Genomic DNA, 13,162 nt, shown 5'->3' on the forward strand with positions numbered 1-13,162 from the left:
ATCATTTTTAGTCATTTATTGCATACTAGCTGTCCCCCGTGGCTTCGCAAGCATAGTAGTGAAACAGGACAGTGAGGAAGGCCCGGCTCCCTACTCCTAACGTCACGCTTCCAATTCCCCTTGGCCCGCAGTCTCTGTCTTGGATTAGCACAAATATATTGCACCTGCAAGCGAACTATGATTCTTAGCGTGATGAGAGAAGTCACAAAATCAACCAGAATGTTCAAGCAAATTATAGAAAAAACCTGATCTAAATCCGTTAAGTAGTTCTCTTCATCAGAGCTTTCTCAGCTCACATCCTGCCTCAGTGAAATTAAAACCTGGATGGAGCAGAAGTCTTTAAAATTAATTTGTAACAAAACTGAACTCCTACAAATTGGGACTAAAATGCAACTTAAAAAAATGAGCTCCTTCCCAATCCATCTTGGCGGTGATCTCATCAGACCTACCTCTACTGCAAAGAATCTCGGTGTCATTTTTGATTCCTCCCTCTCTTATTCTGCCCACATAAATCATATTAAGAAACTTTCTTACTTTCACCTCTATAACATATCCCGTGTTCGCTCCTTCCTCTCCTTTTCTAATGCTGAGAAACTTGTCCATGCTTTTATCACATCCCGCATCGATTATTGTAACTCACTGCTGGCAGGTGCCCCTTCTAATCTTATATCACAGCTCCAGCTTATTCAAAACTCAGTTGTAAGAGTCTTTACTTGAACCAGCAGCAGTGAGCACATCACACCCATCCTGCTCCGTCTTCACTGGCTCCCTGTGTCTTACAGAATCGAATATAAAATCCTACTAATAACCTACAAAGCCTTAAATAACCTCGCGCCAAACTACATCAGTGACCTTCTCCATCACTATGTGCCTGCCTGCCCAGTAAGGTCCTCTGATTCTGGCAATCTTGTTGTGCCCCACACTAATCTACACTCCATGGGTGACAGGGCCTTCAGCTGTATAGCTCCAAGACTGTGGAATGACCTACCAAAATTAATCAGATCAGCTGACTCCATGAATTCTTTTAAAAAACAACTCAAAACTCATCTGTTCAGGAAGGCTTTTAGCTCTACTTGACTTTATTACCCTTCTCACAGTTTACCTCTCTGTCAAGATGCTCATGTAACCTGTATGTGTGTGCTATACCACCAATTATGTTGTCTGTTAGGCTTTTTCTGAATTTACTGTCTTAATCCTCTTTATTTATTTATCTGGTTTGTACAATGTTATATACTGTATACCCTGCCATTCTTTCCTAAATTCTATGAAGTGCCTTGAGCATGGGAAAGACACTATATAAATAAATGTATTATTCTCTCATTTCCTAGCTAAGTGGAGGTAAGGTACATACCCTGACGCTGTTGCGTGAGTGAGGAGGTCCCTGCACCCCTCCCCTCGGCCCGCTGCATGTCTCTCAGATTCGTGCAAATAAATCGGTACCGCAAGCGAACTACGATACATAGCATAATGAGAGAAGTCGCAAGAGCAACCAGAATGTTCAAGCAAATGATAGAAAAAAATCTGATCTAAATCCATTAAGTAGTTCTCTCATGAAAAGCGGACAGACATACAGACAGACAGACGTTGAATTTTATATACTGTATACAGAGATAGAATTTTTCAAGGAATGTGAATATGGAATGCATGCAGCAAAGAAAATATGCTTCAAAATGATTGACCTGGAAAGTGAAGAGGATGTTTCTCTTTTAGGACTTTTGCCATCTCTCTTCTGTCCATCCATCCATTCATTCATCCATTCATCCATCCACTCAACCAACCATTCTTCTTCCAACCTGCCTATCAGGTTCACAGTCTCAGGGAGTTGCTGTCTGTCCTAGAAGCAATGGCCATAAGTCAGAGACATGGCTGCATTTGGCAGCTGTCTTATTCCATGCAGTTGAAGTGAATGTGCCTGCCTGTCCGTCAATCCTGTAAGCGGAATTTTGAAGATGTAAACATCACTGTTGTCTTGACTGGTCTAGGAGAATCTGCCTGTGGAATGAATACTTTGGTTCAGTAATGCTCTTGAGACAGTGCTGACTATAAAAGCGGTACAGTACAATAAGAATAATTATTCAAAATATATTAATAAACCTTAACATAAGGATGCAGGAGCCAAACAAAGTGAAAATAAATCAACCACAAGATCTTCTAAAGGCATCACTGACATTTTAGAGATCAGTTTATCCCTTCATCTAGGGGCGTCAAACTCAGCACCTGGATGGCCACAGTGGCTGCACGTTTTCATTTCAATTACTTTCTTATTTACAAACCAATTACTGCTACAAACTGAACATCCTTCTTTTGCCATAATTTTAATTGCCCTGCCTTTAGCGATTACAAACCCTTAATTGTTTCTTTTTTCCTTAACCAGCAGCTAATCAATAAAAAGATGCAATGCACATTACAGGATACTAACTCATCTGCCTCAAATTGAGCTTCTGGTAAGCCATCATTTTGAGTCCAACTAATGTATTCCTTAAAAGCCAGTTGTCTTGGGTCTGAATGGCTTTTTATTTGTCTTTGTTGTCTTGGTTCTGAATGGCTTTTTATTTATTTTTTTGGCTTGTTACTGTTCCCATACTGCTGCACCAGATGTTTGAAACATTTTTTTTTCTGAGAAAATCATCACATTTTTTGTGGAGTAGAATAGCTCGATATTATCTCAGATTTTCATCTTTTCTTTTCAAATATTTTATTGAAGCAGTCAGTGTATGATGGACACACAAGTGCGAATGAGATCAAGTTATCTGGTCATGTTAGTTCACTGTGTGTGTCATTAAATTATGTCTACTGGAAAAGGACAAAAGAATAACTAAGGGTTCAGAATCTTAGAAAGCAAAATGAAGGTGAAAGAAGACTGTTCAATTAGCAGCAGTAATTTATTAATAATTAGTAAAGTGGCTGGAATTGAACAATGCAGCCACTGCAGCCCTCCAGGATCTGACTTTGACTCCTCTGATCTAGGACCATGTGCAAACGCAATCAACCTGGGAAACAACCACATCATCCAGACAAGTCTGAAAAAATACATTCCTGGGATGGTTAACGCAGCCTGCCTGTGAGTGTGAAATGGGTTTGCCTCCTCACTGCAGCCTCGTAGGATTAGATTTCTGAATCAATAGCAACTGTAATCAAAGCTGAAGGAGTTTTCTTTCAATCTTGAAATGATACATGCAGTGGTGTCTCTCCTATTGTGCTTGAGAACCAAACTAAAGAAATCTTAAATATCTCCTGGCTAGAGACCATCACTTGCTTGTGTTCCGTACGCTGAGTGGAAATTAAAGTGTTAAACCCCCAGAGTTTATTAAAGAAGTTTTGAAAAAATAACAAATCATCTTTTAAACTCTGAAACAACATAAACTGATTTCTGTCAGACATGGTAGAAAGACAATCATAAAAAAGTAATGTGATAATAATGATGATGATGTTGGTGATTATTTTTTATTTTATTATTATTAACTGATCAGTTCACTGAACACACATAGCCTGCTTTTAGACTTGTCAGTTCCATCTGCTGACCAACACTGTATAGTACACCAGTTCAGATTACAGCACCCATACTGGGTCAGTTTATGGTCATCAGTTAATATAACCTGCGCATATTTGGGATGAGGATACAAATCTGAGTGTCCAGAAAAAAACATTTAAAGATGCAAATAAACTGTAAACTCCGCACAAACAATGACCAAGCTGGCAGAGCAACTGTCATTATTATTAAGCCATCCACATTCATTTTTTACGCCTGGTTCAAGAGCAGAAGGCAATCCCAAGTGCAACGGATCCAAACCAGGAAACAATCCTAGATAAGATACTACTCCATTATTAGTAATAAGTTAATAAATAAACAGAAAATAGATAAACAGCATGATAATCAACATATTATTCATCATTCTTTTTCTCATCTCCCCTTTTATCTGTGAAGATTAAGGCCAGGCAATATTCCACAAATAACATCAATAACAACAGCAACTATAATAATGATAATTATTATTATTATTGTTATTATTATTACTCGCTTTACTCGACCACGCCCTCAAACCCCTTGGGGCACGCAAAGCGCCAGCCACTTCGCGTCTCTGCCACTTGTGTTGTGAAGGTGGGGGGCTGAATGTACGCTAAGGAGATGCGGTCAGATCAGCTGCTGGCTTGTTGCTGCTGCTACCAAGCTGCGTGTTCTGCTTGTCGCACTGCGCATCAGTCATTTAAAAGCCTGTACAGCAGCTGTCCTTTTGTCTAACTGCCTTGTCTCGCAGTACATTAAAGTGTCTTCCGAGAAGATCACGTTACAACCCAAGATTTTTTTTATTATAATAGAGAGATTATTAAGCATAAAGATATGCATTTTATATACCTGCTTCTTCTAGGCAGTAATAGGGGACCTGAAGCAGAATACAGCAGAAAATGGAATGACCATCCCATAAAATAATAATAATAATAATAATAATAGAAAAAGAAGAAGAAGAATCCAAATATTATAATCCATAAATTTGTAAACTCACTTTTTCTTATGAAAAGATGCAAAGAGCTATGCCCAATTCCAATACTCAAAGGCCCAAGGAAAGACTAAGTACTTAAGAATATTAAACAAAAAATGAATAGTAATAATCAAGGAAAGCATGATGATGCAGTGGTTAGCGTTGTAGCTTCATGGATCTAGCACTCTGGGCTCAAAACCTGAGTTTGGTCGTTGTCTATACTGAGTTTGCATGCACTTCCTACGTCTTTGTGGGTTTTCCTCTGGGTTCTCCAGATTTGCTCACACATCAATAAAAATGTGCATGTTATACTACCTGGTGATTCTAAATTAGCCAAGTGTGTGTGTGTGTGTGTGTGTGTGTCTGTGTGTGTTTGTGTGTGCATGTACAAGTGGGTTCTAGCTAGATCAAGCCTCAAATGTAATGCTGCCTCGATATGTTCTATGTTCCCATGACCCTGAACTGGATTATAGTAAGTGGAGTTGAGAATGTTTTATCAATCCATCCATTTGTTTATTTTCTAACCCACTTGCATGGCTCAGGGGCCGGTGCCTAACCATTAACCCTGGGCACAAAGTCAAAACCAACCTCTAAGGACCAAGGGCTCTAGTCCATGATGTTGTAATAATAATACAATCATTTCTTTAAAACTCTTTTTATTTTTACATTGTCACTAAGAGCAAGCACCTGTCCTGGATGTCCACACATAAGGCAGCATACAGCCCCCGGACGCTCTTTATTATTATTATTAATAATATTAATATTATTATTGTTGTGTTTTTTAAAGTTAACAATTATAAATACTTTATTTTTCTTGAACTTGCATAGGTTCACATCAAGCAAAATCTCTGATCAGGAGTCAGTCCCTGGATAAAATACCAGTCTATATGCAACAGTAATAATAATAATAATAATAATAATAATAATAATAATAATAATATACAATATATAACAACTTTTTTTTTTCTGCAGACAAAAGGAGTTGAAATGGAAGGCAATGTGTTACTGCTGTAATAATCACAATCTTCATCGTTAATGAATGTTCTGTGCACATTTTTGCCTAAGGACCAAACCAGTACTCAGCCTTGAACGAGATGCCAGTCCACTGATAATAATAAAACAATAATGATGATAATGCACTAATTTCTAATATCTGCTTTTACTGGTGTAGGTCTTATAAGAAAACAATAAAAATAATACTTCAAGTTTAACTTTTGCATGAGGAATAAATGTTTGACTATTTAAACATCAGCAGTGATTTAATATATTATGTTTCCTCATTCAGACAAGTACAATGAAACAAAACATCCAAATTCATCTAACATAAGTTTAACTTCACATCTACTGGCATGAAGCAGAGCTACAGCGTTGTATCTCTTAAGCCAATATATGTTTGAACTCCAGACCTAAAGAGCTTAACCCCAAAGGCTCAATACACAATTCCCCCTACCATCTGCCCGTCCCAGGCATCAGTACAAAAATGCTTTGGTCTGATCTTTCTTCTTCAACTTTGTCTGTCTATCTTGCTAATCTGTTCAGCCAACCAACCTGCAAGCCAGATGCTCCGTAGTAGCGGGAGGGCACAGCAGAAAGCCATGTGCCAGTGTACCACAGACCCTGAATATCTGCTCTGTTCCAAGCGGCGCCACAGAATGCCAGCAGTCTCCCAGTGTAGGACGCTCTAAACACACGGTCTGTTGTGACAATCATTACTTGCATGCCTGACATATTTGCACTTTTTTGTTTTGTTTTGTCTTTTCAAAGCAGTAAAAGAGAGAGAGAGAGAGAGAGCAACTGTGTGTAAGAGAGGCAGTATTACTGGCCTGGGCATAAGTAGAAAAACTTGCCTCTTCAACCTGACAAAACAAAGACAGTCAGCTGTTTTTGTTCAAATGAAGAAGAGTCTACATTGCTCTTACTTGATAGTCTACTCGTCCTCTAGAAAAGGAGAGTCCCGATGGTCAATCTGCCAGAGTACATCTCCATCAATCCTACTGATCCTCTGATAACTTTTGTAATGTGTTACCCTAAAATCACTTTGTTTTCTTTTACCACCATCTGACAGCCCAATAAACAAAGGCCCACTTTCACTTAAAGAAGTGCAGCACTAAAAAGTGGATGAATTGGATTACCACATGTGCTTGGGCTGGCTCAGATCAAATGTCCTTCCACCAAGACCATTCCTCAGAGACTGCCTCTGCAGCTGGACTGAGGTCTTATTGTTTCTAAAGAAGCAATAAAGTTAGGAAAAACATATAAAAACAACTATTCAAAATCACATATACATCCATGGACACAGGAAAGCGTGTCTTCTCTGGCTATGGCAGCATGGAGACAGAGTATGAATCAAAAAAATAATAAACAAAAATCTGTGGAGTTCCCTAACTGGCACTCTATCCAGGTTCTCTCGGGGTCTTAAGGAGGTCTCTGCCACTGTGTCTCTCTCTTTAACGCTCACATGTCACTGTCTGACTGTTCACCTGCTCAGATACTTCCTTTTCAAACATCACATTATACTAGGAGTTCAAGCATGAGAGTGTAATGCACAAAGTTTCACATTTATTCTTTCTGCCGAGTTTAATTTAGTCTAGTAATGCTGTAGTGGCAGAGATATAGTTCCCCATTGCTCTAAACTGCAGTCGGCACGGCTCCTTCGAAGGGTACTAAGAGTGAAGGATTCTGTCTTACAGACTCCATACCTGCACCTTCCAGCAAACCATGAGACCTCCTGCGAGCCAAATAAACTCCCAGCACAGCTTTCATAAATACAGTAATAATTAGTAATGCATGGTAATAATTAATCTTTATTGCATCTTTAAAAACCATTGAGAGAATGTTAGCTATAAAACGTCACAGACTAAATTCCCAGAAGTGACTTGCTTGGTGACCCTGGGAAGGTCACAATAAGCTCTAAATTACAGAAATTTACAAAACAGTTGTATTATGCACTTTGGCATACTAGATAATGCATGATAATCTTTGGTGTTGTGTTACAGCCAGGGTTTTTTTCCCCTGACTTGTATTCATTTTCTGTGTCATGGATATTTTTGTTCACTTAAAATAATTATTTTTCATGTTTTGTGTTATTTCTTTTTTATGTGTTTATTATATGTTAGTTGTACTCTGTCTCTTTAAATGTGCTGTAAGTTTCTGTATTTTCTGGGTGGAGCCCAAGGAGGCAGGGCCACCCTGCCATCACTGTTGCCGGGTCTTCCTTCTGGCTTTATATTCAATAAGCACCAAGTTTGTATTAGATGTCTGTCAATATTATGTTGTCTTTGTTTGACTACTGCTTTGTGGATTTTCTTTCTCATTTTTTGGATTTTCAGTTCGACTTGTTCACTTGTGATTGCTTTGTGGGTAAATCCTATTTTGTTGTAGAGCGGAGTGGTGGCTCTGAGAAAGGGATCTGCACAGGTAATCGGAAGGTTGCCGGTTCAAATCCTGTAAATGCCCGAAATGACTCTACTCCGCTGACCCACCTTAACCTGCAATTTCTTCGTCCTCGGTATGACGTTAATCTGCATCCAACCCTGCAGGTAGGCTCTCCAACCTGCAGGGAAATATCTGGGGGTTGGTGGCAGAATTGGCACTACAGCCACCATACAAAACCTCCCACTGTTCCACTCCATCTGAACTAGTGTGGAGCTGAGGTGTCACCTATTGCATGGCTGTCCTAATCTGGGTATCCTGAGTTGATTTGTCATGTGCTGTATCAGCGCCTGCTCCTAATCTCTCTCTCCTCTTTTTTGTCCTGTTTGTGCCTTTTTGTTCCATTTTCTCTCTTTTTTATTTTAGTTAATATATAATTCATTAATAAAGATTTTTTGATGCCTTTTATGTCTACAAGTCAGAAAATTACAATCAACTTCCCTCTTGTAGAGTATTTGGATATATTTTTGGGAAGATTCTTGTAGTTTGAACTTTTAAAGTCAGCTTCTTTTTTTGGACCTGTGTAGGACAAAACCAGATGGCAGTAGTTAGAGGACTAGCTGAATTGGAGTGTCTCTTCTGGGCTGGCCAGTGAAGGCCCTGGCCTGCTTTCATGGTTCTTCCCTTTTTACCATATCTGTGATGCAGCACTTAGATTATGAAGTCACTTTGGATAAATATTATCATTTAAGTAAATTAATTTAATATAAGCTAGTTTGAAATCTTTCCGTACTTCCTTAGCGTAGTCACTGGAGGTCGCCAGCATCACTAAAAAGACTTTCCTTCACATTTCCTAAAAGGTTATGGTGATGTTTAAAAAAAAGTCAGTTTTATTAGACTGATTTATTAAAAAGTGCTTCACAAAGCATTTATTATCACAATCATTCATTCTTTTTTAGAACATTAGTAAAAGATAAGTGGTGCTCCTCACTTTTATTAGGGACAGGAATATATTCTACTTTTAACTGGCAGTCTTAGTTTTTATGAGACTGATCTGAAGATAAGACAATAAATCAATCAATCAACTTCACTTTAAGTGCAAAATCACCACGCAGCATGGACATAAATAGGACCAGATATAAAATAAGAAAATAAAAACAGAAATTAAAATAAAGTAATATCAATGTTGAAGGAATAATATCTAGTAAAATTGAAATGAAATGACATTAAAACATTAAAAGTTGAGGTATATCAACAAAGGAACAATACAAGTATAAGGAGGGATATTTCAAGAATGATAGACCTGACTGAATTCTAAGGCACATTATAATGAAAGGTTAGTTTTTAGTCTTGATTTAAAAGCATTGATTGAGTGTGCTTTTCCTTACACATAATGGCATGCCATTCCAAAGATAAGGGGCACAAGTAGGCAAATGCTCTTTGACCAACTGATTTTTATATAACTGAGGTAAAGACCAAAATACCAGCATTAGAGTATACATACTGGAGTGTATGGCATAATTAGCTCAGCTAAGTAAGGAGGTGCAACTCCATGCAAGGCCTTATATCAGTGAAAGGCAACCTTTTTCGAGTTGCGGCGCACTAAGTCCAAAAATTTTCTTTAGTGGCGCACCTGAGGGACTGCCCATAAATAAAGTCGTGACGACAATCGCCAATAAAAACTGTTAATTTTACAAGTTTGAAAGACATTTTATTAATAAAGGAATCAAAAGATGAATCTTAAATTTAATTAATGTGAACGTTGAGATTGTTTTTCAGCACATATGAGATTGATGCGAGGATCAATTTTCGAAAGACAGACGCGCATTTCCTTGTCGATCATTTGAAGTCTCTCGCGTTTCTTAGACTTAATTTCCGTTATCTGTTTTTCCAACATAAAATATTTTTTTTTAAACATCATCTTTTTAATCAACCAAAAGTTCAAAAACACTAGCAATTTAAAATATTTTACAAAAGTTTTCGCGGCGCCCCTAGAAAATTCCACGGCGCACCGTTTGCTCGACAATGCCTTATATGTTGAAAGAAAAACTGTAAAATCAGCTCTTGCTTGTACTGGTAACCAGTGAGAAGAAGCTAGAAGGAACTTTATATGTTCAATATGTTTTGCTTTTATCAAGATTCTAACTGTAGAATTTCAAACAAGCTGAAGACCTCGAGTAGCACAACTAGGAAGACCAGAGAAATGTGCATTACAATAATCAAGTCTAGAAAAAACAAATTCATATGTTAATGTTTCAGCATCACGCAGAGGTAGAAGAGATTCATCCATCCATCCATTATCCAACCCATTATATATCCTAACTACTGTACAGGGTCACGGGGGTCTGCTGGAGCCAATCCCAGCCAACACAGGGTGCAAGGCAGGAAACAAACCCAGGGCAGGGCACCAGCCCACCGCAGAGAAGAGGTCAGATTCTTGTAATATTACTAAGATGAAAAAATGCTGTCTTGGTAATAGCCTTGATTTGAGACTAAAGTGTAAGACGACTATTGAAAATGACTCCAAGATTTTTAATGGTTGAACTTTCACAGATAGAACAGCCATTAATACTAAGAATCAAGCTCTCATACAAATGTCCATATTTGGATGGTCTAACAAGCAATAATTCTGTTTTACCAGCATTTAAGAGCAGAAAGCTCATACTCATATCCATTTTTAATTTCTGACAGACATGCCTCTAAATTTAGCAGTTGGGAAAGATCATTTGGCTTTACAGGTATATATAGCTGCGTGGTGAAAAAGTCAAAAACATTTGTGAGCACAGGTAATCAAAGCTGAGATGTGAGGCAAAAATCACAAGGTTTGTTACTAGGGAAAAAGCAAGACTACACACAACGACAGGGTTTATCCACAACTCGGATAAAAGGTGACCTTTTTAACAATCATGATGAATTAGCACAACAGTCGCAAATCATGTAACCACACACACAGCAACTGTGATGGCATCCCAGACAACAGGTACACAAGACAGCAGTGGAAAGGAGTATAAATAGAATATCAATAAAAAGAGGAGCAAAACATAAATAACCTGCTGTCTCATAATAGGATATTAAAATGGCTGCATGTTCAAGAAAATCAAGGAGACTAGCATGAGGCTTCTAAGTTGAAAGCTGAATTTAAAAGGCGATGAACCAGAGCCTCAACCCATGGTTCAGATGTGGCAGAGATGGGATCACAGGTGCCAGAAGGGAGGGTACTCTACATGGGCAAAAACAGCCGTTGGTCAAAAACGTATTACAGACAAGTTCACAGATACATTTACCCATTTATGCATTGGTTATAAAACAAACCTAATCCAGTCTGTCAAGTAAGGCAGGAATCAGCGCGTGACACATAAAACATTATCCTGCCAAAGACATTAAAATTGACACTAAAAAGTATTTAGCCACATTTGTAGAGACCAATAAAGGATGTGTGTTGGCCCATCCACAGTTATCCAAAACCTTTCTAAGATAGGTATCACTTTCTGTTTAGAATAAATAAATAATAATTCATAATAATGCTGTGGACTATAGATTGCTATTTTCTTTTCATTTGAACTTTGATTTTCTCCCTATCTCTGTGTGAACTCTTCTGTGAGAACTCGGGTTTTCCTCTCACATCCCAAAGAAATGAACATAAGGGTTATTGCTAAGTGTATAAAGACCACTGATCCAGCATAGCCTGACAAAAGAATTCAGGAAAGAAAATAATGAATAGAGCAGCAGCAACCGTTGTTTTAAGTCTAAATTAAGAAGTTTCAATAAATGGAAAGATGGGGATTAAATGATAAATGAAAAACTAATTATTCCATTGTGCAAAGCACACACACATAAGTGACTTACAGTATACTGCTTTAAAATATGCAGTAATGTAACCATCAATTAAATTCTGGCTTGTCCATTTGACTTCAAAATTGGTCAACACAAAAGGCTGCAGGGTTCAGAATAGAGAAACGCTGCCTTAAAGTCACCAAAGGCACAATTTCAAACAAAAGCCATCGCACCAGTGACACATACCAGTGAAGTTAGAATTCCACTCATTGACACACCTTATGCAAAATTCATAAGGATATCATAGGACACTCACACAGTCTAATGCATGCCTGGAGTTTAAAAGTTGATTAACATTCAATTACAGCCTTTGACTTTATTTCCACTAGGGGTCACCAAAAGCACAGTTTTTAATCTGAAAAGCCACCCACAGAGTTCAGACACACTTTATTCCCTTTTAATACATTCCTTTGTGTTACAATAGACATTGATTCATCATATTTAATAGCATAACACACATGTTACATCATTCAAATGACAAATGCTAAATTTTCAAGCACTTGAATAATTACATCAACACATACAGTTTGCCTCACATAACTGGCTCACATGAAAAAAGCTTTACCACAATCATAAATCACTATATGATATGTAATTATTTTATTGTATAAGTTATATAGATTCTTTGTAAGGCACTGTGTTTCCTCAAAACAAAATGAAAAGCACTGCCTGTATGAGTGGGCATGGGTGTGTGTGTCTGTGTGCCCTGCAATGGTCCTGTCTAAGTTTGATTGAAACCAGGGCATCAACCACAACCACAATGATTTTTTATTAATCATATAATCTGTTTATGTATGTTTATTTTTTTATTAATTAATTAGTCACTGATTAATGAAATGTCTATCAATCAATTTATCCACTGCTGATTTCTTTATTACTTCAAAAAGAAACCAAATAATGTTAATGAGGAAGTAAGTTAGAACAAAGCTAATGTGACTGCATTGATAAACACCCCATGGTCTTACACAATCAGTTTTAAACACTTACCTCAATTCTTAGGCACAATCATCTGTTTCCTGAACTTTCAGAGGTCAGAACCTCTGCTTGCTTAGATTCTGAAAATGAAGTTGCTGCTGTCTAACAACTAGCTATTACAATTCTCTCTAATGGTTCTCCATTTCTTTCTTCTGGTTTTTCTTGCTGACCACTTTTATAGAGATACACAGAGAACCTTTAACAAAAGCAGTACAGTGGTGAAGCAGAAAGAGGGTAACTTCGAAGGCATGAAGAATATTACTTTAGATCAACAAGTCAAACTGTGCACCTTTCTACTCCACAGACAGTACAAGCCAAGGTTCCAAATCCAGGAGGTTACAAGGAGGGCACACTGCAAACTTGTCCCATTTACAGGGAAGCTGTACCTGTATACATAACAGCTGTCTCTGGAAGATCTTCTGCATCTCATCTGGATTCTCAAGTTTTATGGTGTATTCTTTCAGGTCTGAGAATATTATGTTTTATAACATTTTTTAGTTATT

The 13,162-nt window shown here is 37.8% G+C and overlaps 1 protein-coding gene across 9 annotated transcripts in view; it reads right to left on the reverse strand.

Moving 5' to 3' along the window:
- Positions 1 to 13,162, reverse strand: part of sh3tc2 (SH3 domain and tetratricopeptide repeats 2) — an 80,932-nt gene that overhangs the window by 55,918 nt on the left and 11,852 nt on the right. For 3 of the 9 annotated variants that reach the window (XR_005636117.1, XM_039773948.1, XM_039773940.1), the window contains exon 1: positions 6,027 to 6,100. The exons of 5 other annotated variants lie outside the window; for them this stretch is intronic. Coding sequence is in view for 2 of the 4 variants with exons in the window: in XM_039773948.1 (XP_039629882.1) it covers positions 6,027 to 6,075 (49 nt within the window). In the remaining 2 variants the exon portion in view is untranslated. Of the gene's footprint in view, positions 1 to 6,026; positions 6,101 to 12,671; positions 12,922 to 13,162 lie in introns of those variants that run through there. One more of the 9 variants, XM_039773944.1, reaches the window with a different exon arrangement.

This window comes from Polypterus senegalus, chromosome 13 (assembly GCF_016835505.1).
Source record: "Polypterus senegalus isolate Bchr_013 chromosome 13, ASM1683550v1, whole genome shotgun sequence".
NCBI classification, from domain to species: Eukaryota; Metazoa; Chordata; class Cladistia; order Polypteriformes; family Polypteridae; genus Polypterus; species Polypterus senegalus.